At 43.3% G+C, this 25,509-nt stretch overlaps 1 protein-coding gene across 17 annotated transcripts in view; it reads right to left on the bottom strand.

The window, feature by feature from the left end:
• Positions 1–25,509, bottom strand: part of LOC138516732 (alpha-adducin-like) — a 1,440,750-nt gene that overhangs the window by 1,237,157 nt on the left and 178,084 nt on the right. For all 17 annotated transcript variants that reach the window (XM_069632078.1, XM_069632071.1, XM_069632077.1 and 14 more), the window contains exon 2: positions 17,886–18,099. In XM_069632078.1, the coding sequence (XP_069488179.1) occupies positions 17,886–18,080 (195 nt within the window). In that variant the 5' untranslated portion in view covers positions 18,081–18,099. The remainder of the gene's footprint in view (positions 1–17,885; positions 18,100–25,509) is intronic.

Consider the following 25,509-nt stretch of genomic DNA (forward strand, 5'->3'; position numbering starts at 1 on the left):
TTGGACTGACCTCTCCGAAAAAACAGATAAGTGCGGCTATCCAAAAGCTAAAAACATCCAGAGCTCCGGGCCCGGATGGCCTCACGAATTCTGACCTAAAAAAACACATCAATGAATGGACGGACTTTATTAGTCTTCTGTTCAGTCACTGCACCTCGAGCAGACAGATTCCAGCGTCATGGACAAAAGCTACTGTTATTCCCATCTTCAAAAAAGGAAACAAAGAAGACCCGGCTAATTATCGGCCAATAGCCCTATTGGATATCATGGGCAAACTATTTGCCACGCTTCTTCTACAACATTTTCAGCGCTGGGCATAAGCTGCGCCATGTGAGGACCCTTTCCAACTGGGCTTTAAGAAAAATGGCGGTACTGCAGTGAATATCTTTATACTAAGCATTCTTAAGGCTAAAATAAAACAAGGAGCGCCAACAGTCTATGCAGCCTTTATTGACCTCTCGCAGGCGTTCGACAGAGCTGACAGAAGGCTTCTATGGAAAAAGCTGAAAGGTTGGAGCTGTCCAGAAGCTATTCTACAGCCAATCATTGCTTTGCATTCGAACACCACCTTACATGTCCGCCTAAACCATCAAGGTACTCTCACCAAAGAAATTCACGCCGAAAGAGGAGTGAAACAAGGCTGCCACTGGCTCCGGCCCTCTTTGTAGCCTTCCTGGGAGACTTCAAAGACTCAGAGGAAGCTGTACGGAGTTTTCTACCAAAGATGGGCACCGTCAAGATATCTCATATTGTCTATGCTGACGACATGATACTTTTAGATCAGAACGCTATAGGTCTTCAACGTCAGCTGGACAATCTGTCAGAATACATGGCTATTAACAATCTCCCCATAAACAACAACAAAACAAAAATCATGATCTTTGCCAAAAACCGCCAACCTAAGAATTCACCTCACTCCGGGTCAGTGAACAAATGTCGAATCGAAGTCGTCCCTCATTTCAAATATCTAGGAGTCATCATTGATGGGACACCGCAGGAGACAAAAATGCAACTATATCTTTGGGACAAAGTCAAAAACCTGACTGCACAATTGAGGATGATTGATCGCAAGTTCAGCAAATTTTCACTGGTCCCAGCAATCAATTTCTATAAAGGCAAACTAGTACCTGCACTAATTTACGGCATGGATGCCACTATCAATATGCCTAGCTCACTAAGGCAGAAACCTGAGGGATATATTTGGAGAACAATTCTGGGATTACCAAACTCGATCCCGATTGCGGCCGTCAGAAGAGAGTTGGGTCTATTGTCACTGGGAGCCACTGTCAGTATCTCGTCTCTGGCCATTTACAGAAAGACGCTCATGCAGGATGGCCTTCCAATTTTCAATACCATCGACAAAGAGCTAGCATCAACGAAATGCGAGCAGATTCAGAACTGGATCAATAGCCAACAAAACAAACTGGAAGAAGTGGCATGTAGCATTGAGGACTTAACATCGAACCCACAAAGAGTGATCCAGAAGTTGAAGAATCAAGACTGGATAACGACTGGGGAGAAAACTATCGCTATCAAGTTCCTGAAACACCTGCCGCCAACGTACAATAAGCTAAAATCCCTGCTGGCGTATTGTATGAAATTTCCAGACAAAAAACTTCGGAGCATCTTCCTGAGAGCATGTCTAAATCTCCTCCACACCAGAGAGATTCTGGGGATAAGAAGCCTAACCAGTGTCACAACATGCAGACTGTGCCTAATCGAGGGCTCTAAAGAAATAGTCCGTCATTTCCTGCTAAACTGTCCAACTCTCAATCAAGAATGCAACCAAAAATGCATAGCCATACTGTCACCTCTGTGGGTAAACTCTGTGCTCGGGGGAAAAAGCACGCTGGGCAGTAGCCACATGCAAATTAATGGAAGTAGCTTTTACCCAAATAAACGCAAAAGATTCCAACCGCCAACCAGAGACCAATTAAATCAAGACTAACACAACCAGATGGCATAGCTTATGCATTAACCTAAACTACAGTTCCCGGACGGGATTTAATTGTCTAACTCCTTCAGGCTGAACTTCCTCCCAGCATTTGGTCACCTGCCGACCCCTTGTCAAGCACTGCAGGGCTTGGAGGATTCTGAAAAACAAATCAACTAGTATTCCAATATTTCGGAAAATGTACGGATAAGCCCATACTTTCACTTTTGCTCTTACATGGAAACTTCAGCTATTCTTTCTTGTAAAAATCTTTTTCTGTTTTTGAATATATACAAGTAAATAAAATAAAAAATTTAAAAAAGAAGACCCTTGCTGTATTTTTTTATTCCTCTCTTGGTGTAGATGCACATGTTGATGTAATTGTAAAATAAAAACACAGTATCATTTGAGACAAGTTAAACCTTTTGTTTCCAAAAGCAATTGTGAATCCTTGGTCGGAGCCATAATCATGCCTAGAGTTATTGTAATGTACTTTTGAGTGGTGCCAGTAAAAACTGTATTCACACGATTCCGTTGGTACAAAATGAAGCAGTCAGGATAGTGAGAAATTTCCCTAGAGGAGATCACATCTCAATTTTTAGGAAGGAGCTACATGGGTTACCAGTGGCAGCTAGAGTGCAATTCGTGGAAGCCCCTGAAAGTCCCGCTTTGCCGCGGAACGCTCTCCGGATCCTGCTGAACCTTTGGATATTTTCGCTTTTCTCAACTACAGCCTCCAATAGGTGAACAAAAAGACTTTAAGGATAGAGACTGTTAATATCATTACAAAAAAGATACTTATATCTTTGTTCTCTCTTGTTTAGGCACTGCAACCAACTGTAGTGGGCGTGCCTATTTAACTCTGTGGAAGCCCCTGAAAGTCCCGCTTTGCCGCTTCGCCGCGGCGTTGCGGCTTTCGGGGAGGGCTATTATAAATCAAACTAATTTTCTTTAAATTCCAGGTACATTTATGCTATGTTGTTTTATCCATGTTTTTATTTTATTTTTACCTGAGTGATTTAAGTGTTTTAATGCGTTAAACATCTCTGGTTTCTTTTCTTTACAAAAACTGTAACTGAATTAGTGAACAGTACACAAATAAGTATATATTTTAATTTATTACTCATATAGCTCCTAACATACTTCTGATTATGAATGACAAAAGGGGTAAGATTTATAATTTACGCACGGACATGCCATGTCCCTCTCGGCTACGTGCACTATGTGATTTATCGCATAAAGTTAGCCCTCTCTCAACTCCGAAATCAGTTTGCCCCACTACCAAAGGACCTCAGTCAGACAAACGAGTTGGGAAGAATCGCACCCGCTCTAATACTGGTGACATTCGAGATTTCGGCTTTAGAGCATTGCATGTTAGTCGTTTGACGGTGGAAATGCCTGAAATAGTCAATTTAAGCGTCTCAAATGTTGAAGCTCAACCTCTACTTACTAATCATGAATGCTTAGCTAATAAACAACCTCTAATGAGTTCTCCCACAGCTTTAGACGCTAATGTTAGTAACAAAGGCTGCGAGCAACCATGCAACATTTCCTTATCAGATACTATGATATTGCAAAATGCCCGCACAGGCACTGCCCCAAATATATTGGAGAAATCCAAAAGCAACATCAATGAAGTGGATGATGCTGTAATTGATCTTTTTTCGTCGCATTCACACTTCTCGGCCAAGGAAGACAGCCATGATCTTTCCAAATCTCCTGCCTTATTTCAGAACCAAAGTACTTCTGAAACTGAAACTTCCATCTCATTTATACCTCCGACCCCAAGAAGGCCGGATCGAGCCAACTCTGCTAAGATCAGAGAGTCGCTCTCGAATAAATCTCCAGTAATAACTTTAGAAATGATGAATATTGCTATAACATCTCTTGCAAAACTATTCGAAGTTCTTGACACGAAAGTAAACTTGATTCTGGAAAACTGTAAAAACAATGTTATTTGGCAACGATCGAGTGCTGACTCCTTGGCCCTGAGGCAAATGCTTGAGGAAAAAGCTGCAATATTAGCACTTAATCAAATACCTTAGCTTATATCCTCACTCAAAAGAGTTACCGATCAACTTGGTCCTCCAAACAGTCAATGTCTAACTGACAAATCTGTACCAACTCTAAAAACTGCTGTACCTTTTGTAGAGGGCATCATTCGAGAGATTCCATTGAGGGGTTCGGCTGAAGTGCCCTCGAGGTTCATGAAATCCTACCAAGAATTACCTCTGACGCCCTCTTCTAAAGTACTTCCTATAGTACCATCTATTGATGAATCATGTACACCATCGTCTATAAAGATAATCCCCACTGTTGAAAATGTACAAGTACAAAAAGAAACCTATACGATTTTTAACAAAAATGTAAAGAGACAAAAATCTGAACCTATTGTAAATGTGAAGAAAACAAAAAATCAAAAGTCTAAAAAGATATCATCAAATGGTCAGACTAAACAGTTAATTAAGTCTCTCTCTAAATCAGCGAGTGGTTTAAGATTGGCCTCTAATGCTATATCTAAAAAATACATTAGTTTAGCACAGGAGAAAAATAGATCTATTAACGACAAAAGGAGGGACTCCCAGATAGATCTAAATCACTCACCATTAAATGAATTGGTTAAGGTGGTGGAAGGTTGCGATAATGAGTGTGCAGATTTACCTGCTGAGGGACACCTAATAAAATCAAATAAGCCTGATACAGAAAACAACTCTGATCGCCAAGAATCTTTACTCATTGGTGCGGAAATCAGGAAAGCTGTGGATGATTACATGTCTCAACATCGACCAAGTACGACTCTGTTACACCCGTTGTTGAAATCTAATCCTGTCCTGAATAATAGTCCAATTCTGTGCTCTGAAACTGCTGGTTGCTCACTTGCCTTGCCACTCTGTGATGATATAGTTGGAATAGGTACAAAGGCTCCCTCCAACATGCCAGCAGATCTGGCACCACAGGCAAATGTGCAAACTGAGATTCTATCTTCGATTAGGGATTGCTTAGTGGCCCTAACCACTGAACAAAAGATTCTTAAATCTGCTATGAAAGTGTCAACTTGTGACTATAATTCTGATCTTTTATTAACCACAGATCAGAAAGTCAATGTCAGAAATGTTTCATTTCAATTACCAGCAGCAATTGAGAAAACAAACTCTATGCAAGAAACCCCTCGCACAAAGAAAATGGTCGGAATGACTTCGGGTAATGGAAATAAAAAATCCCCTCATCTATATTCGATTTTTCTTAGCTGTCGGGGTGGTTCCTTTCCGAAATATACCATGAATAGAGGTAGCATCATGGAAATATTCTCTGATATCCCAATGTTGGAGAGTCTTGCCTCTGGAGACATTGATAGGATTGAATGCCCTGATGAAAATGATTTGACTGTTTCGTGTCTGTGGATTAGATCTCGGGCCATTTTTAACATCATATGGTCTGCGAGGTTGGCGCTCTTCGAATTAGGATTCAAATTAATCCCTACCAATGGTGAAAATCACCCAACTGAAGACATGCAACTTATAGAAAGAGTAAGAACTGCGGGACCTAATCCTACAACTCTGTCAAATGAAAGCACATCCTCCGCAATTCAAGTGAATAGTTGTTGTTGTTGTAAAAATGCATAACTAGATTTTGATGAGTCATGCCCTCACACACAAAATTAGAATTTTGAGTTGGAACACCAGAGGACATAAGCACTTATTTAACAACCCAAAATCCATATTATCAAACTTTGATATAGTGCTGCTGCAAGAGACCTGGCTTACGATTTCCCCATCATGGGATAATCATCACATACATCTGACTCCTGCAATTAAAGGACTGAAAGGTAGACCAATGTCTGGTCTAATAATAACTTCTGATATTTCAACTGTAACTAATGTAACTGATTGTCCCTCTCCGAATTCCTATATGCAATGGTCTGTAATTCTAATTCAAGATATAAAATTTGCAATCATTAACTTGTATTGGAATCCTGTGGCTATACTAACATCTAACTTTCTAAAAGATCTCAATGCCATCATGGAAAGCATTGCCGCTACTCCCAATATTATGCACATACTTTTGGCTGGAGATCTAAATATTCACCTTTTTATGACATCTAAAAAAAAAGGAAATTCGGAACGGGTCTCTCAGTGGCTTTCGTTTATAGAAACTTGGGATTTGTTATTGCTGAATGCTGCTTCTAAAACTGATATTCCACCTTCTTATACTTGGTCTAGCGGACAACACAAAGCAACTATCGATTATGTCTATGTAGACAGAGTATTATTTAACCAGATATCTAAATTTCTTGTTCTACCCTCCGTGGATAGTGATCATATGATGCTGACGATTGAATTCTCTGTCCATACTCAGAGTAATTTGCAGACCCATCAACGACAACTAAAAAATTTGAAGATCAATACACAGCTAAATAGGCTATACTGGACGAATCCTGACTTAGAAGCGTTGGGTGAAGATCTGATTAATGATTATCATCTCCTTTCAGAGAAAACATCTATTCCATTAGAATATTACGACAAAATGCACCTATTTGCTTCTTCTAGCACAATTGCGAATAAAATGAACAATAACACTTGTTCTACCCATGTATATGATCAATCAATTAGAAATAGGAAATCTTTATTTCGAAAACAAAAAAGACAATCCTTGCTTCTACCGCAGAAATATCGCGGTTTAGCTCTACGTAAAATAAAAACTGATTATAAAAATTGGATAAGAGCATATAAAGCAAGTATGTTTCAAAAGGACGGTGAACAATGGCTTCGAGTAGCTGAAAAAAAAAATACTTCGCAAATTTGGAGATTAATTAACTCTGGCACGACATGTTCACAACTTTCATCTCAAATTAATGGAGTACCAGAGGAATGCTGGGTTGAATATTTCACGAACATGTATGATATACCATCAAACAACAGCAAACAAGAGCTACCGAGATTTGAAGGTTCCCCTTTCTCTTTACAGTTTGACATAGACGACATTCTATTCTATATTAATAAGGCAAGTTCATCTAGAGCCCCGGGTCCTGACAGTCTGTCGAATTACACTCTAAAACAGAACCCGATTCTATGGGCTAAAGCTTTATATGCAATTTTTCTTTCCATTCTGGTGAAACAAAGCATTCCTCCATCTTGGTGTAAAGCTGTGATAGTACCCATTTATAAAAAAGGTGATCGCACAAACCCAGCAAGCTATCGTCCAATAGCATTGCTGGACGCACCTGGGAAAATTTTTTCCAGAATTATTCTGCGGGATCTTAATTTCTGGTTAAACAATGAAAACAGACGTGACCCCTTTCAGACGGGCTTTGTTGCGGGGCTAGGCACTGCTATCAACATAACCATACTCAATGCCATTAAAGCAGCCCATACATGGAAAAAACAAGCTCTGTATTTGGCATTTGTCGACTTTCGAGTCGCTTTCGATTCAGTTGATCGACAATTATTATTTGATAAAATGTCGAATTTTGGCTGCCCGTCAACACTTATTTCAATAATAAAACTGTTACATTCTGATACAACTATGCAAGTGAAATTGAACCTTGACGGGTTGTTATCTAAAACCATTCACACTAAACGCGGCCTAAAACAAGGCTGTATTCTTGCCTCTACATTGTTTAATATGTTCATTCTTGACATAGGCGTGGATCTCTTGAAGGTAATTAATGATGCACCTAAACTTGGCAAGCAAACCATCGCATGGCTTCTCTATGCGGATGATTTGGTCCTTATATCACAAACACCGAGTGGACTTCAATCACTTCTTAACCAGCTAGAATGCTTTGTTGTTAAGAATAACATGACAATTAATTTGGAAAAAACCCAAGTTATGGAATTAAGAAATAATCAACTGAAACCTCGGAAACATAATAATTGGGTTTTGTTTAATCAAAAACTACTGATAGTTGATGAATATAAATATCTCGGTGTAATGTTTAGTAACTCCATTGCAAAAAAACCAGAACAAAGTAGTTTGAGTAGAAAATTGTCATCTTTGATTTCGCAGGCCAAAATACTTTTAGCCAAATTTGGCAAATTCTCTTGCTCTCATGTTTTCATATTTTACCAACAAAAAGTAATTCCCATTATGACTTATGGGGCTGAAACGTGGACACCTCAAAAACGAGAATATTGGGACAGAATTGAAGCTCAATTTTGGAAAAAAACCCTAAATTTGCCGAGCTCGACACCAAATGCTCATCTGCGATTTGAATTGGGCACTCTCTCGATGCACATTCAAGCAGTCTGGAAAAGATGTAATCTTTTACGGAAATGTATCCTAGGAATAACTACGAATAATGTGATAACAGCACTGGCAGATTATTTGCTATGCTCTCAACATCCATTCCCAAGGAATTGGAGAACCTCAGTGTTCAATGATTTGAGTGAAGCGAATATATCACTAGAACTGTTACTGCAGATTCCGAACAGGGCCAAATTGAAATTGTACACATTTGACTGGCAAAACACACAGCAAAAATGCTTAGCATTAAAGGACTTTGACAGAGCATTATTCGGCCATAAGAAATTTCGAAAGGCGGCCGATTATCTACTGAAATGTCCCTCAGTAACACTGAGAAATCAGATTCTAAGATTTCGATTAAACCTGTGGCCTACAAATCAAATTCTGTTGAGAAGAGGTCTAATCAAGGCAGAAGTTGCACATTGCCGATTTTGTAAACTTGTTGAGAGGGAAGAGACTCTTAAACACCTATTGATTATATGTTCTGGTTTAAAAACACAAAGAGAAACGATTATCCATAAACTCACCCAATCACATTATTTATCTCGTTCTAATGATGAGTTATGGTATGAATTGTTTGCCACATCAAATATCTCAATAAGAATAGCTACAATGCAGTTTCTAAAAGCAATACTGCACCCTGCTGAATCTATAATTATGTTCTAATGCTAAAACATTACGTTATAGTAATGCAAATTCACCAAAAATTGAACTCTACGGTGTGTGGCTTCTGATGAATTGATTAATTATTATTATTGTAAATATGACTATTTGATGAGTATACTTTAGAATCCTCAGGACTCTTATTTTTTACTAAATTGAAATTATTGCTCATCTATGTATTTTGAGAATTTGTGATGAGAATGTATATTATGATCATTGTAAATTAAAACAATGCATTTTAATGTATTAATTTTCTAGAAAAGTTTTGTTTTGAAAGGTTAAATTAATTTGACCAACCAAAATAAATATAAATAAATAAAAATAAATTCAAGATAAATACCTTGAATCACAAATGCTTCTACGAGATGGCCCCCTCCTATCTCAAGCAAATCCTTGAACAGTATGAACCAAGTAGACCCTTGCGTTCTAGGAACACCAAGCGTCTGGTATGTCCAAGAGCTGAACTAGTGAGGGGGCATGGTCATTCCTTCCCGGTTCAGGCGGCTCGCACCTGGAATATCTTGCCCATTGATCTGCGTCAAGAAAATAATTTGTTTGTCTTTTGGAAACAACTAAATACCTGTGTATTTGATTAAACTGTGTCTATGCAGGGACTTTTGTACCTTGTCTTGTTTATTTTTTTGTTGATACGTCTCTTGTGTTGATGTGCGCCCTGATGCCCACAGGCTTTGGCGTGTGATAACTAAATAAATGCCCAGGATTCCTCTAAAAAGAGGGTTCATATTTCCTGCAATGTATTTTTAATAAGTTTTCCTTTTCTATCAAAAACTCCCTTGCATGTAAATATGTTAATTAAACATGTATTACACCAATTCACTTTGTCCAACCAATCCACTTTGCATGAGGCAAGCAGCCACGTACAGATTCAGCAGAGTTCACTGGTCACCTTCAATTGATTTTACTCCCCTTCAAGGTAAAAAATGAGGTGCCTCAGAGCAAAAACAAAAAACACCCACAAGAGCAGAGGTGCACCTAGTCACATCTCTACTATACACCCCTAAAATCACAAGCCCACTGGGCCTAGGTTTATTCTGTCCAAATACATGGATAGTATGTGTATGCACACATGCAGCAGTGAGGACAGCCAAAAGGCTGCATGACAGTGGTAGGCTGAAGGACTACAAGTAAAAGAGCTACTACTGCGACAAATTACTACTTACGTTTTCATTCTATGTTCCATGCCTGGGTCTAGGGACCATCAAGGGGGTGACCTAGAGGGCTGGGTGGCACGCCGAGCCAGTGGATGGATGATGGGTCTGAGGGCAATATGATGAGGATCCCCGGCTCACTGTCCCTTAGTACTAAGCTGGGGATAATATTAGAACCCCGGCCCCTCTGGAAACTCCGCCCCAAATGGAGAGTCTGAATATCTCCCTAGCCAAATCCAAGGTCCAAGAGAGGAAAACCGAAGACTTCACATTTACCAGAGTCCACTTGATTCAGAGGATATTGGTATCATTTGTGCAGATACTAGTGCAATCCAACACATGGAATCAGAAATCCCTTCAAAGCCCAAGCAAGGGGCTTTGTGACCTGTGCTTAATACAATATTGCAAGTTCATGGCTTTCAGACCACAGGTTTTTCCATGTGTGTCTTGTCTACCAACAGAGGGTACCCTCACTTAAGATACAATGCTGCAAAGTCAGCTCAATCCAGCATTCTCCATACATGCTGAGGACTTTAAACGTTTATCAAAAGGTTTCTTCAGCAACACACAGAGGAAACAGGAGACCTGGGCTCCGCACAGGCAGCACTAAAAGAACAGGAAGTAGAGTGGAATCCAACACAGCAAAACGGTCATATAAAGGCTTGGCATGGACCCCTGAGGCCAAAGTGAGGTCCGAAGCAAATACTAATCCCAACAAAGCCCCAAGTATAATACACAGGTGTAGACACTCACCAAAAGCCCAACCCAGTGGGAGCAAGCAAGAGAACTATAAAACCCAGACAGTAAGTGAGTGTTATTGAAGAAAGCAGTCACTGGAAAGAGATAAAAAGTACTGCAGAGGAAGCGTGGGAGGTACTAGAGGCAAGAGGGAGGGAATAAACATGAGAAGGTGGTACGGAGGAGGTAACAGCTGAGAAGGCGATAAGACTGTTGTACAATGCAGAGGATGAGGCGGTGGTAACGGCAGGAAGAGGAGGAGTTGGAAGAGGAAGAGTTGACCACAGCAGGCGCTACAGAGGAGAAAGAGGAGTTAACAGGTGGTGAAAGGAGCTTGAGGTGGAGGAGGGAATCGGCCTAGCCAGTCAGAATATTAAGTAATAAGGAGGATGGGTTGGCCAAAGACAGGCGGAGGAGGCAGGAGAATGAACAAGATACAGAATTAGTCTGGGCAATAGTCCCCATAATTTGGTCAAGGAGAAGACTCAAATGACCAGCAACTGAGGAAGACAAGGTATGAGGAAACCCTGAAAAATCTGCAACAAACTACTAAGACTTTCAAGGGCTTCACAACCCCAGGAAACCTGCAACACCATTGGGCGGTGAGACAGCATCACACAGTGTAAGAGTTTTTGTTGGATTTCCTCAGAGTTTAGTTTCCTTCCTTTTTGTCTGCTACTTTGTGTAAATAAACCTAGTGAAACATACTTCAAGAACCCAGTCTTTTGCGCATCCCCCGTGTGGGCCTCCCGACAAAAACATTGAATGATTCCTAAGCATGGAAAATCTAAAGGGTTTCAGCTACAATGTACAGATCGGATAAAATCAATATTGTCCTTCAACAAGTCCTGATCAAAATGTCAGTTGTCCAAATCCCAGAGATTGCTCAAGGGATTTTATTAAAGGTTTTAAAAGGGCGCTAGTGCCATCCCTCCCTCTCTAATCTGGATATAGCATATTCCACCCTAACCCAGGTCTCCCATAGGTTAGTAGATCGACAGAAGAGGACTATATAATCTATTTTCTAAATGGTCATAAATAGTCCAAAAGTAGTTACCTTTCCTATATACACCTCCAGGGACTTCCTAGAGTCACCTGTCATTATCATTTAGTTAGTGTCTACTTGAGGATCACAGCCTTGCCTTAAAACACTCTGCCCAACCAGTTGGCTTCCTCTCGTGCCCAGTCATTCCTCTCCCTCTCTATGCTCTTCTCTCCCCTCTCCCATTCCCAACTTCTCCCACCTTCACTCCTCCTACTTCCTGCACCTCTCCTTCTCTGTCCCTCCCATATCTCACTCCTATTACTACATCCACCCTTTGATGTAACTATTTACACCTACTCTACTAAACCATCCGCCACGCTACTACTCCTAACTCCACCCAGACTTCTTCTCAGACACCCTGCTTTCACTCTCCCATTCATATGCACTTCACATTCACTCACTCTCCTAATCAGACTCGCTAGACCTTCACACACATTCACAAAGCACTACCACTTGTCCTCATTCACCAATACCTCACCTGCCCTATAATACGCCTCCACTGTCCTTCCTCTAGCTGTTCTGCTAACTCCTCCTCCTCCTCCTCCTCCTCTTCTAACCTAACCCGAAGAATTCACGCCTTCAAAGAGCTGGTTAAGCACAGCCCCTTTTCTCGGTGTAGGGCGCGGCAACAATGGCGGTCAGCGCTTTAAAGGGTCCGCCTCCGTGTTAGGGGATGGTGGCTCAGTTCCCCTTAATACAAAGGTATTCAAACATGTTTATGCCAAGCCCACCCCCCTACGAGTAAAAGTATTGTTGCTCTGCCCCTCTTGCATAAAAAAATATTATGTCTGCGTTCCCCCAGATGCTAGATTTGCTTATATTTTCTATGAAAAGCAGTTACCGTACAGTTTGCTACCGTGCGGGCCAAAGCTAGAGTTAGCTGTACAGTGTGTGAAACAGCTGGGTAGGTTAGTTTGTTCACGCTCTCTGCCAGGTTTGTATGCAGATTGTGTAGGGCTCAAGGCAGGCGGTAGGCTTTGTTTCTGCTGGCTCTCTCTCCGGCTGGGGTCCTCTATGGGAGTGCATAAGGTGCTGATGGGTTAATGTCCGGCAGGTGTGTCCTCTTGCGTCTATGGTTTCTCTGACATTTCTGGAAAAGAACGCTAGTACTTCACCAGCACTTCTGTTAAGAGGAATCGGGTGATTCAAATTAGTACTGTGCATGTATAGACAGGCATTTGAGGGGAAAGAAAATGGGGCCCTTTCAACTGCCACCGTCCCCTTCTAGGGTACGATTGGCTCCCTTTAGTACGCCTCCCATCCCAAGGCTGCGAGGGGTTCCCTTCCTCTCTTGTATAGGTCTGGTTATTGACCTTGTGACAGTCCTGGAGCTAAAAACCCAAAGCATTAGTCATACAGAGAGTGTAGGACATAGCCCAGGTGGCCTCTACTGAGAAGACCTCAATCAGAAAGGATCTTTGGAAAACCATGGAAAGCCTTTCCCCGACTGTGTGAACATGCATTACTTCTGGGAATGGGATGAACATGACCAAAAGTAACAAATAAGGCCACACAATGTGCAACAGCCATGCCAGGTGGGGTACACCACAAGTCTATCTAAGGAATGAAACTGATGGCCTGACCAGATAAGATTCAAGCAGCCTTCTTCATATCCTGGTCATGGCCGGTTCTTTCTGCTTCTGATGTGGAAATCAAAGAATGTGTAAAGCCGCATTTATTGGTTTGAAGGACATTTACATAAATCCTTTGCAAAAAAGGAAGCGCCACCTTCCCTTTGTAAAAGACCATATAGGGAGCACAAGCAATCAATGCTGATATTTATTTTTACATTTGTAAAGTGCACAAAACCTATGGGCATCTAGTTACAGGACATGTTACACTTGTGAAAAGAGAACAGCCAGAATGAGAAGGTTACACATGTGAATATAGAAAAACCAGAATGAGAAGGAGGAAGGCGCTAGTAGGGTTTCCTAGGTGAAGAGTCAGGTTTTCAGATGCTTGCGGAAGGACCAGTAAGACTGTTTAGATCTCAGAGGTAGTGCTGGTGCATTCCAATGTTTTTCTGCAGTGGCCGGGGAGCTAAAGCCACCAGCTTTGGCACGGCTGAATCTTGGTGTGACGAGGTGAGTATAGGTAGATCTGGTAGGTCTCAGACTGCGCTTTTACGACTTTTCTGAGAGAGGTAGGGGTGTTATTAACTGGAAATGGTGAGGGTGGGCAGCTTGTTCTGGATGACTTGCAGTTTATGGATATTTTTTGTTGAGGTGCCAGCAAGGAGTGCATTGCAGTAGTCTAGAGCCAATAAAGGCTCGGGCGATGGTGAGGCAACTGTCTGCAGAAAGGAAGGTGGTGTGGGCAGCAGAGGATGCAATAGCATTGACATGGCAAATTAGTGAGACAGAGGCATCAAGAAGCACTTCCAGTGTCTTCACTGTCGGGAGACAGGAATCAAGATGCCGTCAATGGTGGAGCAGCAGTATAGCTGGTTACATTTTTTAGCACAGCAGGCGATCCCACCATGAGAATTTCTGTTTTTTCATTGTTAAGACAAAGTAAGTCGGAATCCATCCAAGCCTAAATGTCTGGTAGACAGCGAGCAATGTAGAGTCGTCTGCAAAGTCGCCTGATAGGGGAAGGAGGATTTGGGTGTCATCAGCGTAGTTCATATAGGAAATGCCACAAGTGTCCAGGAGGTCGAATATATTGGTCTGGTGAAAATGTTGTAGAGGGTCGAGGAGACACAGGAACCTGGGGGGACGACACAGGAAATTGTTGATGGTGGGCCGCTAGTGTTTTCAGCGAAAACTCTGATGTATCTATCAGGAAGGAAGTGATCCATCTGGTTGCTTCAGGTGAGAAATTAGCTGTGGAAGCGAGGTGCTGGTAGAGGATCTTGTGATCAACCAGAATGAAGGCAGCTGAGAGGTCTAGGAGTAGTAGGAGAGCAGACTTTCCTGCATCTTTGTTCTCGTCGAGCTGGTTCTTCAGGTCTAGCAGAGCTGATTCTGTGCCATGCCCAGAACGGAAACCAGATTGTCGTATTCAGAGGGTGCAGTTGGCTTCCAGGTAATGCTTAATTTGGAGGGAGGCTGCTCAATCCAGAATCTTTAAGAGGAAGGGGATTGTAGTGATGAGCCGGTAATTAGTGGGAATAGATGGGACCAAGTAGAGCTTTTTGAGCAGCAGAAGAAGAACCCAAGCTTCGGTGAGGCTCAAAGGGGCCAGACATGTGGAGAAGGAGGCATTGATGAACGTTGTGATGAACAAGTAAGGGGCTCCGTGCAGTCCATAATGATCACTACTGGGCAGGCGTCTCCTTTGCATCTAGACAGTTTCAGGGCATTCAGGATGAAGGCGACGTCTGCTTCGGAAACTGGGTTAAAGCGAAATGGCGGTAGATCTTGCAGGGTGGTTGGTGGCAGGTCTTTGTAGGGGATTGGTGTGTTAAAGCTGATGAAGAGTTGCTTTCGTTGGATGTAGAGATTACATTTTGAGGGTGTTCTGGATGTTAGTACACCAGACCTCATCTTTCGTGATATTGAGTGGGGTTAAAAAGGAACTTCCAGATCTCTAAGGATAGTGAAGAGCTTGCGAGAGTTGGACTTGGCATTGGCGATTCTAGTATTGTAGGTTGTAGTTTTAGCGAGTAGGATAGCCAGTTTGTATTCTTTGGCAGCCCCGGAGAAGAGGGATTTGAGGGCGTAACATGGAGTTTTCTTACATTTAGCCTCAGCCTAAAATATTTTAGAAACGGTGCTTGGAGGTCTTGAGTGAACCATGAATTTCTGTGTGTGGTAGATTTTGTTCTGGTGGCGCAAGGGGGACGATAAGGTCAACTGCTGTAGTGATTGTTTCCTGGTAGTCTAACTGGATTTGTGCATTCTTGGAGCCCTATGACCGGGTAGGCAGTGCAATTAACTTTTTTGTGGTCGCCAGTTCAGTTGCAGCGAGTTTGCAGTCCCTGCTGGGGGCTGGCTGGAAATACGTTTCAAAGGCGCTGCTAAGGTAGCAGAGCCGTGGTGGGGCTGGATCCCAACCTGAATGGTGTGGTAGTAGGCTTAAGTGGGCTGTATGTAGAATTCCTGGGGATGCCCGTGGGTGGGTTGTGCACATGCGCACGAGTGGTGTAGGGCTGGTCGGGAGATGCTCATGGGTCGGGTGCGAGCCTCAGGCTGCCTGTGCAGGGGGGGGTTGGCGAGACCATGAGGTGGGCATTACTAAAGGACGGGCGGACAGCGTGGAGATGCAGAGGTGTGCGTTAGGGGGCAGGTGGGCAGAATTGTGGAGTGGTGGGGCACATGTTTAAGCAGGAATGGGGTCCCGTAGTATACGGCGTCAAGTAGTGAACATACCCCAATACTAACTCGAGTAGGGACCCTTCCCGGGCCAGACAGACAGAGACGGGAACAGACAGGCTCCAGCCTTGTCTGGGGGATTTCAACAGGGGCTGATGCTGCCTTTGCCTGCCGGCTCTGAGAGGCCTGCTGTGGTTGGTCATACAGTGGCCAATCAGGTCCTTGAGGTCTGCAAAAGGGGCCTCAGATTGAGGCAAACCCTGATGGATGGCGGTGGCTTTCTTTTAAAGGGACCAATGAGTTCATGATCAACGAAGGCCATGTTCTGTTGCAGCATCGCTTCTCAAAGAGGGCGGCAGGATGAAAGTGGAAAGTGGGCACTGTTGAGAGTGAGCGGGAGAGGACCTTGGCACAGACAGGCTTCGGTGATATTCACCCAGACGTTGACCGTTCCAGTGGCATTTTAATTTGCCAGGAATTGTAATTGTGAGATTGAAAGACCCATCCTACACCACAGGTACAATACCCTTTGCATTTCCGAGAATTGGTGCAATTCCCCAAGGGGTTTACCAATCTTTCCCTTGGTAAATCATCTGATCCTGGACCAGAGACAAATATTAAATTGTGGCCCCTTGAGAGGTCCTATGTTCCCTATGGTCAATGCACCTTGGTAACAGATGCAAATCTACTGACACAGCCGACTGTGAGTGCTCCAACGGGCAATGGCAGTTTTTAGATGATTCTGGCAGGGTACAGCCTGCTGTGCTGAGAAAGTGCCCCTGTCAGTGATCCCTGTGTAAATCTAAGGGCTTGAAATTGTTTCTAAGTGAGAGTGGGATACGGAGGTTGCTATACATTGTCATGGCTTTAACCGTTTTTTGAAAGGGGAGGACCACAGTTGCCCGAACCAGATATAACCATTTAGTGAATGTTATATGGGATTCTTGTTAGAATCTACATGAGCGAAACCCACAAAAAGAGGAATGGAACAGTCCGCCAAGGTATGTATGCTGTCACAAGCTGAGAAAAAAATGCAACCCTATGATTGAGGGCATATAGGATCAGAGAGTATGCATCTTTTCCTTGTTGACCCTAAGGAGCATTCCTGAAATACACAAGATGACAACTACCCTCAGAGAAAATGTGAGAAAACTCTGCTGGTGTCTACCAACCAGAAGAAATGTACCACTAGCCATCACTTTCCTGAAACCGGAACAATCACTGTGCCCAAAGTCCTTCAAGATACCCTTCTTCCAGGAAGCCTTGTTGGCATGTTCTGATGCAATGCCGAAAGAGATGGAATCATTGGACCTCAAAAGCACCACTAGCCCACAAAAAGTATAGATGGCACAAACAAGGTACATTTTTTTTTTGGGGTTGGAACAATGGTACTCCGAGAATTACATCGCTTAATGGGGCTGTCTCCGCTGAACGCAGGTTGCATTTCCTAGTATTGGAGCAAGCAGCTTCAATGAACCAGACAGCTTCACCGTCCAAGCAGTAGTTCTCTTATGAACAGCATCACCATCTAAGGTTACACAGCAGTCCTTGCTTAAAAATCATCCACTCTAAAAAACTGTAATTTCACAGCCAATGCTAGCATGTACGTCTTCCAACCTAGCACCAATCCTCATCGCCTCATGCATGATGCTCACATATAAAGTATAATGATAGCCTGAATCTATGTATTAATATTGCTGCAAGTGTGCATTTTTCTCTGGGTTCCATCAGTGCTCAGTAATTATTACAAATAAAATAGTATAAAATATATAAAAATAAACATTTACAAAATTGTAGTCAATTACATCATTACTGTAGAAAGCAATATATGTTCTTACTGGACTTTGCAGTATCATTGAGACCCTTTTCTTCTGCTCCATCATGTTGAAATCTTGACGAAGGTCAGGGGCCATGTTCCTCTCTCTTAAATAGTCTAGGTTATTTTCATCAACTCTGTCAAAGTACCTTTCCTTATGGGGAGCAGTTGTGGGAGGTGGTGCAGTCATCACCTCTGCACCTGAATCCCCAATCATGGCACAATTTAATGAATTCCTGTACATAAAAACAGAAAATATGGTTGGAGTGAAATGATCATGGTCTTGTTCAAATATCCTTAAACATTGCATAGTAGAATGTAGTTCAGTCACAATTACAGTTTCCAACACGACATGGATATATTCTTCTAAATAGATAATTGGAAATTAAAGCATTTTTGGTATGGAGCCTATTCTGAATAATGAAATGTTCTCAAAAACCTTACAACTCATACAGTAGCTCCACTACTTGCCTTTAGAGAGCACCCAAATGCCCAAGAATATGCTTTTGAAAGAAGAGCTTTTAAATCTATTGGTCAAATCAGAACTCTCCAGAAGAGAAACCTAGTATAAGATGCTCCTGATCATGAGCACATTATGTATATAAACCAAACTACTGAAAAACACAGCAGATCCGCTCCACAGCTTAACTGACAAGTCCGTAGCCAAGGCAGTCTTCCACACATCTGGCTAGTATCTTCGATGAAAAGGAATACAGCTTGGATCCACAAATTCATGCAGACTCAATGCAGACATGGCTGGCATTTATGTATAACATGTTTGTAATGCCCAAACCCAAGGGTATCACAGCGTACAGGTTAATAACAAAGTAGACACCAGATGGGTTAGGCAAGATAGGGTACGGTGAAGGCAGGTAGAAGTGGAAAATGTTGTAAATCATATTTATTGAAGAGCCAGGTTTTCACCGATTTCTTGAAGATGGAATAGGAGTTTTCAGCGCAGATGCTTAGGGGTAACGAGTTCCAGAGTGAGGGGGCAACGACACAAAATACGCCTCCAGCTCTGACCTTTTTAAATCTTGGAGTGACAAAAGCTGTGCTGGTGGATGAGCGGAGAGCATGTGGATAGTGTTTCAGAGGTATGCTCTTGCTTAAATACATAGGGGCAACATTGTAGATGCAGCGAGGTGCTGGTGTCAGAGTTTTAAACTCGATGCAAGCTTTAATGGGTAGCCAGTGGGTTTCGCGCCTGGAAGCTCAAATGTGGTCGGACCAGCGGAGACCCAAGGCTGCGCGCAGAGCTTTGTTTTGGAGTAGTTGCAGCTTAGATATGTTTGTTGCAGAGGTTCCCAAGATAAGCATGTTACAATAGTCAAGTTTGCTGATACTAGCTCTAATAAGCGTGAGGCAATTGGTTGGGGCTATAAATGGTTTACTCAGGGAAATGTGTTACGTGGTGTAGGCTGTCGAGGCATCAGGGCGTTAATGTACTTGGACATGTAAGTTCAGCATCCAAAGAGACCTCCAGGGTCTTTTCACGTCAGAGGACTGGGATGGGGGGTGCCATCAATGGAGAAAGAGGAGCAGAAGGCCAGGTTAGGCTTGCTGAGGCGATGAGAGGAGCCCACAATTAGTATTTCAGTTGTATCATTCAGACACAGATTGTGAGTGGCATTCCAATTTTGGATGGTGGAGTAAATCTTGATAATGATAGTGTCCTCAGAATGGTTCTGAGTATTTGTGTATCATCCACAAAGTTAGTATGAATGATGTCAAGGGAGTCAAGAATATCGAATAGTGGCTTGGTGTAGGTACTGTAGAGGGTATGAGACAGGCAGGGGCCTTGTGGGGGGCAGCCAGCGGTTCTGGGATTTCCTGATGCAGATTCTTGAGGTGCAATCTCCAAGGAAGGATTTTACCTAGGCAATGGCATCAGAGGAAGATAGGAGTGGGAGCCAAGGTGTTGGCAGAGAGTGCCGTGGTCTACCAAGGCAAATGCTGCAGATAGGTCAAAGAGGAGGAGGATGGCAAGATTCCCTGCTTCTCAGATGCTGTCCAACTGCATTTTTAGGTCCAACAATGCTGTTTCGATGCTGTGGTTGGGTCAGAGCCCAGATTGTCTTGTACCAAGAAGATGATGTGATTCTGGGAAATGTTGGACTTGGGTGTAGGCGATACGGCCCAGTATTATGAGCAGAAAGGGAACAGAGGTGATGGGTCGGTAGTTTGTGAGTGAGGAAATATCGAGAGAGGGTTTATTTAGGAGTGGAGATTTGATGCTATTAGGAACAAGGCAGGACTTGAAGGAGGTGTTCATAAAGTCTGTAATGATTGGTGCTGGGGTGTGCGCAATTTAACTATGTGTGGCGGGCAGGCGTCTTCCTTGCCATTTGAGGGTTTAAGGGCCATGATTGTCTCCTGGACGTAGACTTCAGTGACTTGGGATAAGGAAAAAGAGGTAACTGTAGGGATACAGAGATTAGATGAGGGGAAGGTGGCAGAGGAAGAGGCTTTGGAAGCTAGTTGGATTTTTTTGGCATTCTTTTTGTTACGAAGTAGGTCCATTTTGTTGCCAAGGGCGTCCTGAATGGTGCTACACCAATCTTTCCCGATTCTGATGTGGGTGTTTGGACTAACTGGGTTTTCTCACTCTCTCAAGTTGGAAAACAGTTCTTTGGAATTACAGCTAGCATTAGCCATTCTGTTATTAAACGAGTTGACCTTGTGAGAGAAGACCACTTTCTTGTAGGTCTTAGCAGCTTTAGCAAAGTTAGAGAAGTTTACTTGGAAGTTTATTTGTGGTACAGGCGCTCGAGGGCTCTCATTATTGGATGGAGCAAGACAAGATCATCAGAGAACCAGGGGTTCTTGAGGTTTGGGGATTTTGGATTTAATGGGAACATATGGTTTCATTTTGAGGAGGCGGCTCTGGTGGTAGTGGTATGCTAGGACTTCTGGGCTGTTTGCTGGTATTGTAGAGGTAAGGATGGAAGAGAAGGTGGGTTTGAGCATCTCAAGTGTAAGTTTATGGGTGTTACAGACCAGCATCAGGCTGCGTATAGTAACAGTACGAGTTGGAGGCCTGGAATGCAGAATACATTAACACGGGTGAGCGATCATGCTTGTAGAGTAAAAAATGATGTGCGGTGTGCATGTGGCGGACTGGCATTCATTCCAGGGGGAAGAGCAACCTATGCCTGGCTAACAATTTGAATTTGGCTCCTTGACTCTATTTGACTGTTTAGCGTGAGGTGATGTTTGCTTTCCACTTTTGAATATTATAGAGTTGTTGCCCAGGTCAGTAGCCACAAACAATCTCTACACATAAAACAATGCAGCAAAATAATTAATAAAGTCAGTACAATATGTGGTCCAAATAAACAATCGAACAAATATCAGCATGTAAAGGGATTTATTTGTCAAACTTCACATCAGAATTATTGCACCACCCCCATAACAATGCTAACCCACTCCCCTCTTCAGCTACCATCCCCCTATAACCATTCATTGGATGAGGACGCTTAGACGCATGCCAGCAGACAAATGTATCAGCAGGATGCTGGACTAAACCGGAGTGTGTTGCTGATGTCCGAATCGGTGGTACCACATAGTCAATTGGTAAAGTCTGGTGATAATAGGCTATGTGGGCCAATAATCAGTTTGTAAATGGAGACACTACTTCACAACTTCACAGGGCCACCTAAAAGCTCCTATGTGGTCAGTATTGGGACATTAGAAGTAGTAGTTACAGCAGCATCAATGGCATATGCTGCTCATGGAGGAAAACAATAACTTATGTTCATCTATACCGCACAACCGCTGCCATTTTCATGGTCTCCAGGCACTCTTAATATCCATTTCTTTGCAGCATCAACACCAATCCTGAAGTATGGGTATGTCTTTTTGGAACCCTATATGTGGACCACGATTTCAGGAGCATGGCTCTTGAAGAAACTAATCCATTAAATCAAAGAAAAAAAATGAAAGTAGAGGTGCATATCGCCACCATCTAGAGGGAAAAGGATCTGAAAAGTTTAAGTGGCCAACTTGCTTGTACTCGGTGCTCCAGATAAGATTTTGAGGTGGGAGTATTGTATACGACCCATTTTTAAACTTTGAGAGTAAATGTGATTTCAAGAGAGTAAAAATTACTTTTCTCCTTTGCAAGAGAGTAAAATGTATGCAACATCCAGCCTACGTGTGCAAAAACTGTATGAACTGTATGAAAATCATTACCATGCGGCAGCTATCTGCATTGTGACAGAATACACCTTTCATTATTTCTCTAAGGTCTGGCCATTTGATCTCTCCTGTATATATTTAAATGCTGAAAACACAAAAACCTAGACAATTACATAGTAAAGCAAACATGAATTGTATTGGGTTTTTTGAGGTTCGATAACAGAATTGTCTTTTGATGTTTAATGACAGTCCTCATTTCCTGGAGCTATTACTACCTAATGGTATGCCAATGTTATGGTACAACAGTGCAAAACGGCAAGGACACTATGCTAAATTCTATATCTAATCTCATGATCAAATGGTTATTTATGTAGCGCTTTTGGCAAAGCCCTGTACATAGTGCATATTTATCACAATTATCACCAAACCGAAGTCGGTACTACTTTTTTAAAAAAAAATTATTTTTCTTTTAACAACAACAAAACACAACATACAAACAACCATAACATAAATGGCTTATTGGCACTTTGTACGGATCTTGCCCTTCCGCTGTCATTTCATAGTTTTAACAACCTTGTTAGTTCAGTCCGGACCTCCCGTTGGGTCGAACACCAGGTCTGGTACACATAATGTTCTATTCTTGGGCTTCGTGCTTGGTCTTTCTATTTCGTTTATGGACCCTCTGTTTCCGAGGGATCTTCGGAGTTTCCCTCCTCTCCGTGGCCAAAGAGGTCTTGTATTAGCGTGTTCCATGAAGTCAGTACTACTTTATCGACCTCGAAAGGATGAAAGGCTTAGTTGGCCTTGCTGGGATTTGAACCTGCAACCTATAGATCACACATAGATCGCAGCAACGAGCTCTCAACCGGCTTAGCTATCTTATTGGCTAACATCCTTCTGAGGTTGGTAAACTGAGTATCGACTGAGGTATAATAATCACAGTGCCTAGATAGATGTTGGACGAACCATGTATGAAGAGCTATATAAAGTTAAATACCTATCTGGATTATCACTGAGAGAGGGTTTTGCAGAGTTTCTATTTCAATTACAAATTTAACTTTCATTTGTTTGTTTTTGAACAGCGTTTGCACTTCCTGAAGAGTCAGGTATTGGATGTTTTAATTGTAGTCTTGAAGATTTGGGATTGGTGTAATGACAATCACTCACCCTTGAGCAAACACTCTGCTGCCACTGACCATTTATAGTAATGCACCCCTTTGACTGCAAGGTTGAATTGATGTAAACTAGATCGTGCATAATCATCATTTTACTTACTGTTTTTATAATTGGGGTGTAAATTAAATTATAAGTGTAAAAATGATCTGCCTCTGCATGATTATGCACAACACAGGAACTCTGAAAAATAAAATTGTGCAATACTGGTTTGCTTTCACTGGAAAAATAAGCATAATTGGTTATTATACAATCCTAAAATGCTAGTAAAATGAATATGTGCAGTGCTCCTGTTTGCTACATGAGCATCAGCACAGCAGAAGCTGAATGGAAACAAACCATTCCTATTATCAGTGTAGAGTTTCATTTTTTGAAAGGCTTCAGAGAAATACATTCTGTTTCAGAGGCTTTTCTCCATGGCTTGCAATTACATCCATGTAGATAAAAATCAAAAGAAGAGGGGGCATGGCCAAGGAGCGCACGATGAGGACGTGATTCCTCTGAGCTCCCGGGGCCGCCAGCTACATCCTGCATTAATCCTGTGATTTTGGGTGGATATCGGAACAATAAAGACACCTCAAGGACGGCGAAGCCTTGCTGCATCGAAGCGCTTTGCGGGAAGACGGAATCGGAGCAGAGCTGATGAGAAAATCCCTGCTGAAAGTAACAGCGTGTGTGGGCCATGCAAACCCAAAATGGCCGCCACGCCTGGTGAGGGGAGGAAGGCGGCAGGAGGAAATAAAGCGCCGTACCCGAGATCACATTGAGACTGGCCTCCTTACTGGGAGCTGAGGCCGCAAAGAGATAGTATCCACCACCCTGTAATCCAGCCTGAAAGCACCGGCGGAGGCGGACTGATCGAGAGCGAAGCCCGGGCCTACTTACACGCACGAGGCGAGAACCGCTGGTATGGTGCTGCGCCGCCTGACAGAGAAGACACTGGACTGACCGCGGCTCTCGAGGCGACCGGAGCACGGAGAACAACCTAGTGCGACCTACCTGCCTGCTCGCCCAGTCGCTCGCTACCTCGCCACCACCGAGGGCGGAAGAGGTTGAGGCGGACAGTCACGCGTGGACAGCGAGACCCCAACCGGAGACCCGGAGGACCTGCGACGGACCCGTGTGGGTGAACTCCAAAACCTCTGCTCAATCGGAGCGAGGCTAGAGGGTGGAGGTCTCGGGTGTGAGCGGACCACGCCACGGCGTCGCTGCCTTCTGCTCATAAGCAGACATTTGCAGGCGCTCCGTATACCGTAGAGCGCCCGACGTCAACCGGCCTCACCCGACAAGACACGCCGGTAAGGAGAGGGGGAGGTGGGGCAGGGCACTGAACTAAAGGCGCCACATTACGGGAAGGGGAGACTAGTCCCCCCCCCCCCCGGCTCAAACTGAACATGTGAGCCTAAATCCACCCCACCAGACTCTCAGAACCGGGGACTGGGCACAAAGGTGAACCCTGGAATACAGGGAATGAACAATACAGCGAAAACGAACTGCCAATGAGACAAAGTCAACATAAAGGGAACGGAATCCAGCCACTGTGCAGAGGGTCTGAACAGGAATTGGGTTTGGCCATCTGGGAAAGAAATAAATCCCCGCACCCAGCTTGTGACTGAAATATAAGGAAAGAGAGAATCAACCCACCAACCGATGACATCCACTGGTAGTGCGGTGCATTACCACGAACAAGCAGAATATCACTAGCAGAGGTGTCCACACGAAGATTGGAGACCCACATAGTGAACCACCTGCCTGGGAAAGCAACCTCCTGACAGAGCCGCACCAAACGAACCACCCCAAAAGACGAACCAGAACTCTAAAAGCTGCGGACTATATAACAACACAAACCAGCAGACAGCTACTACAATGGGTAAGGAGAAGGCACTAACCACCAAAAAGGGGACCAATCAGAGCACCATGGAACAATTCACGACTACTACTCTGCCCCCACCAACAGACTCAGATAGATCTGAAGACACACAAAACCCTGAAGAGCCCCTATCCCTAAGGGATGTGCTGAATGCCATTGCCAACTCACGATCCTCTATGGAAGTCAAAATGGATGGCATCACCACAGAAGTCTACCTATTGCGGCATGACCTCCAGAAACTCTCATCCCGCACTGGCGAGGCTGAGACCCGTATATCTGTTGCAGAGGATGACCTGAGAAGTATGGGTCAACAAATGAACAGAGTGCTTGAGCGCATTAAAGTACTATAGACCAGGGTGGAGGAGGGAGAGGGCAGGTCAAGGAGGAATAATATACGCATTCTTGGGCTGCCTGAAAAGACTGAAGGGGATTCCAGGGAGCTCTTCCTAGAAAAATGGCTGCC

Source organism: Ambystoma mexicanum, chromosome 6q (genome assembly GCF_040938575.1).
Source record: "Ambystoma mexicanum isolate Mex_15411 chromosome 6q, UKY_AmexF1_1, whole genome shotgun sequence".
NCBI lineage: Eukaryota > Metazoa > Chordata > Amphibia > Caudata > Ambystomatidae > Ambystoma > Ambystoma mexicanum.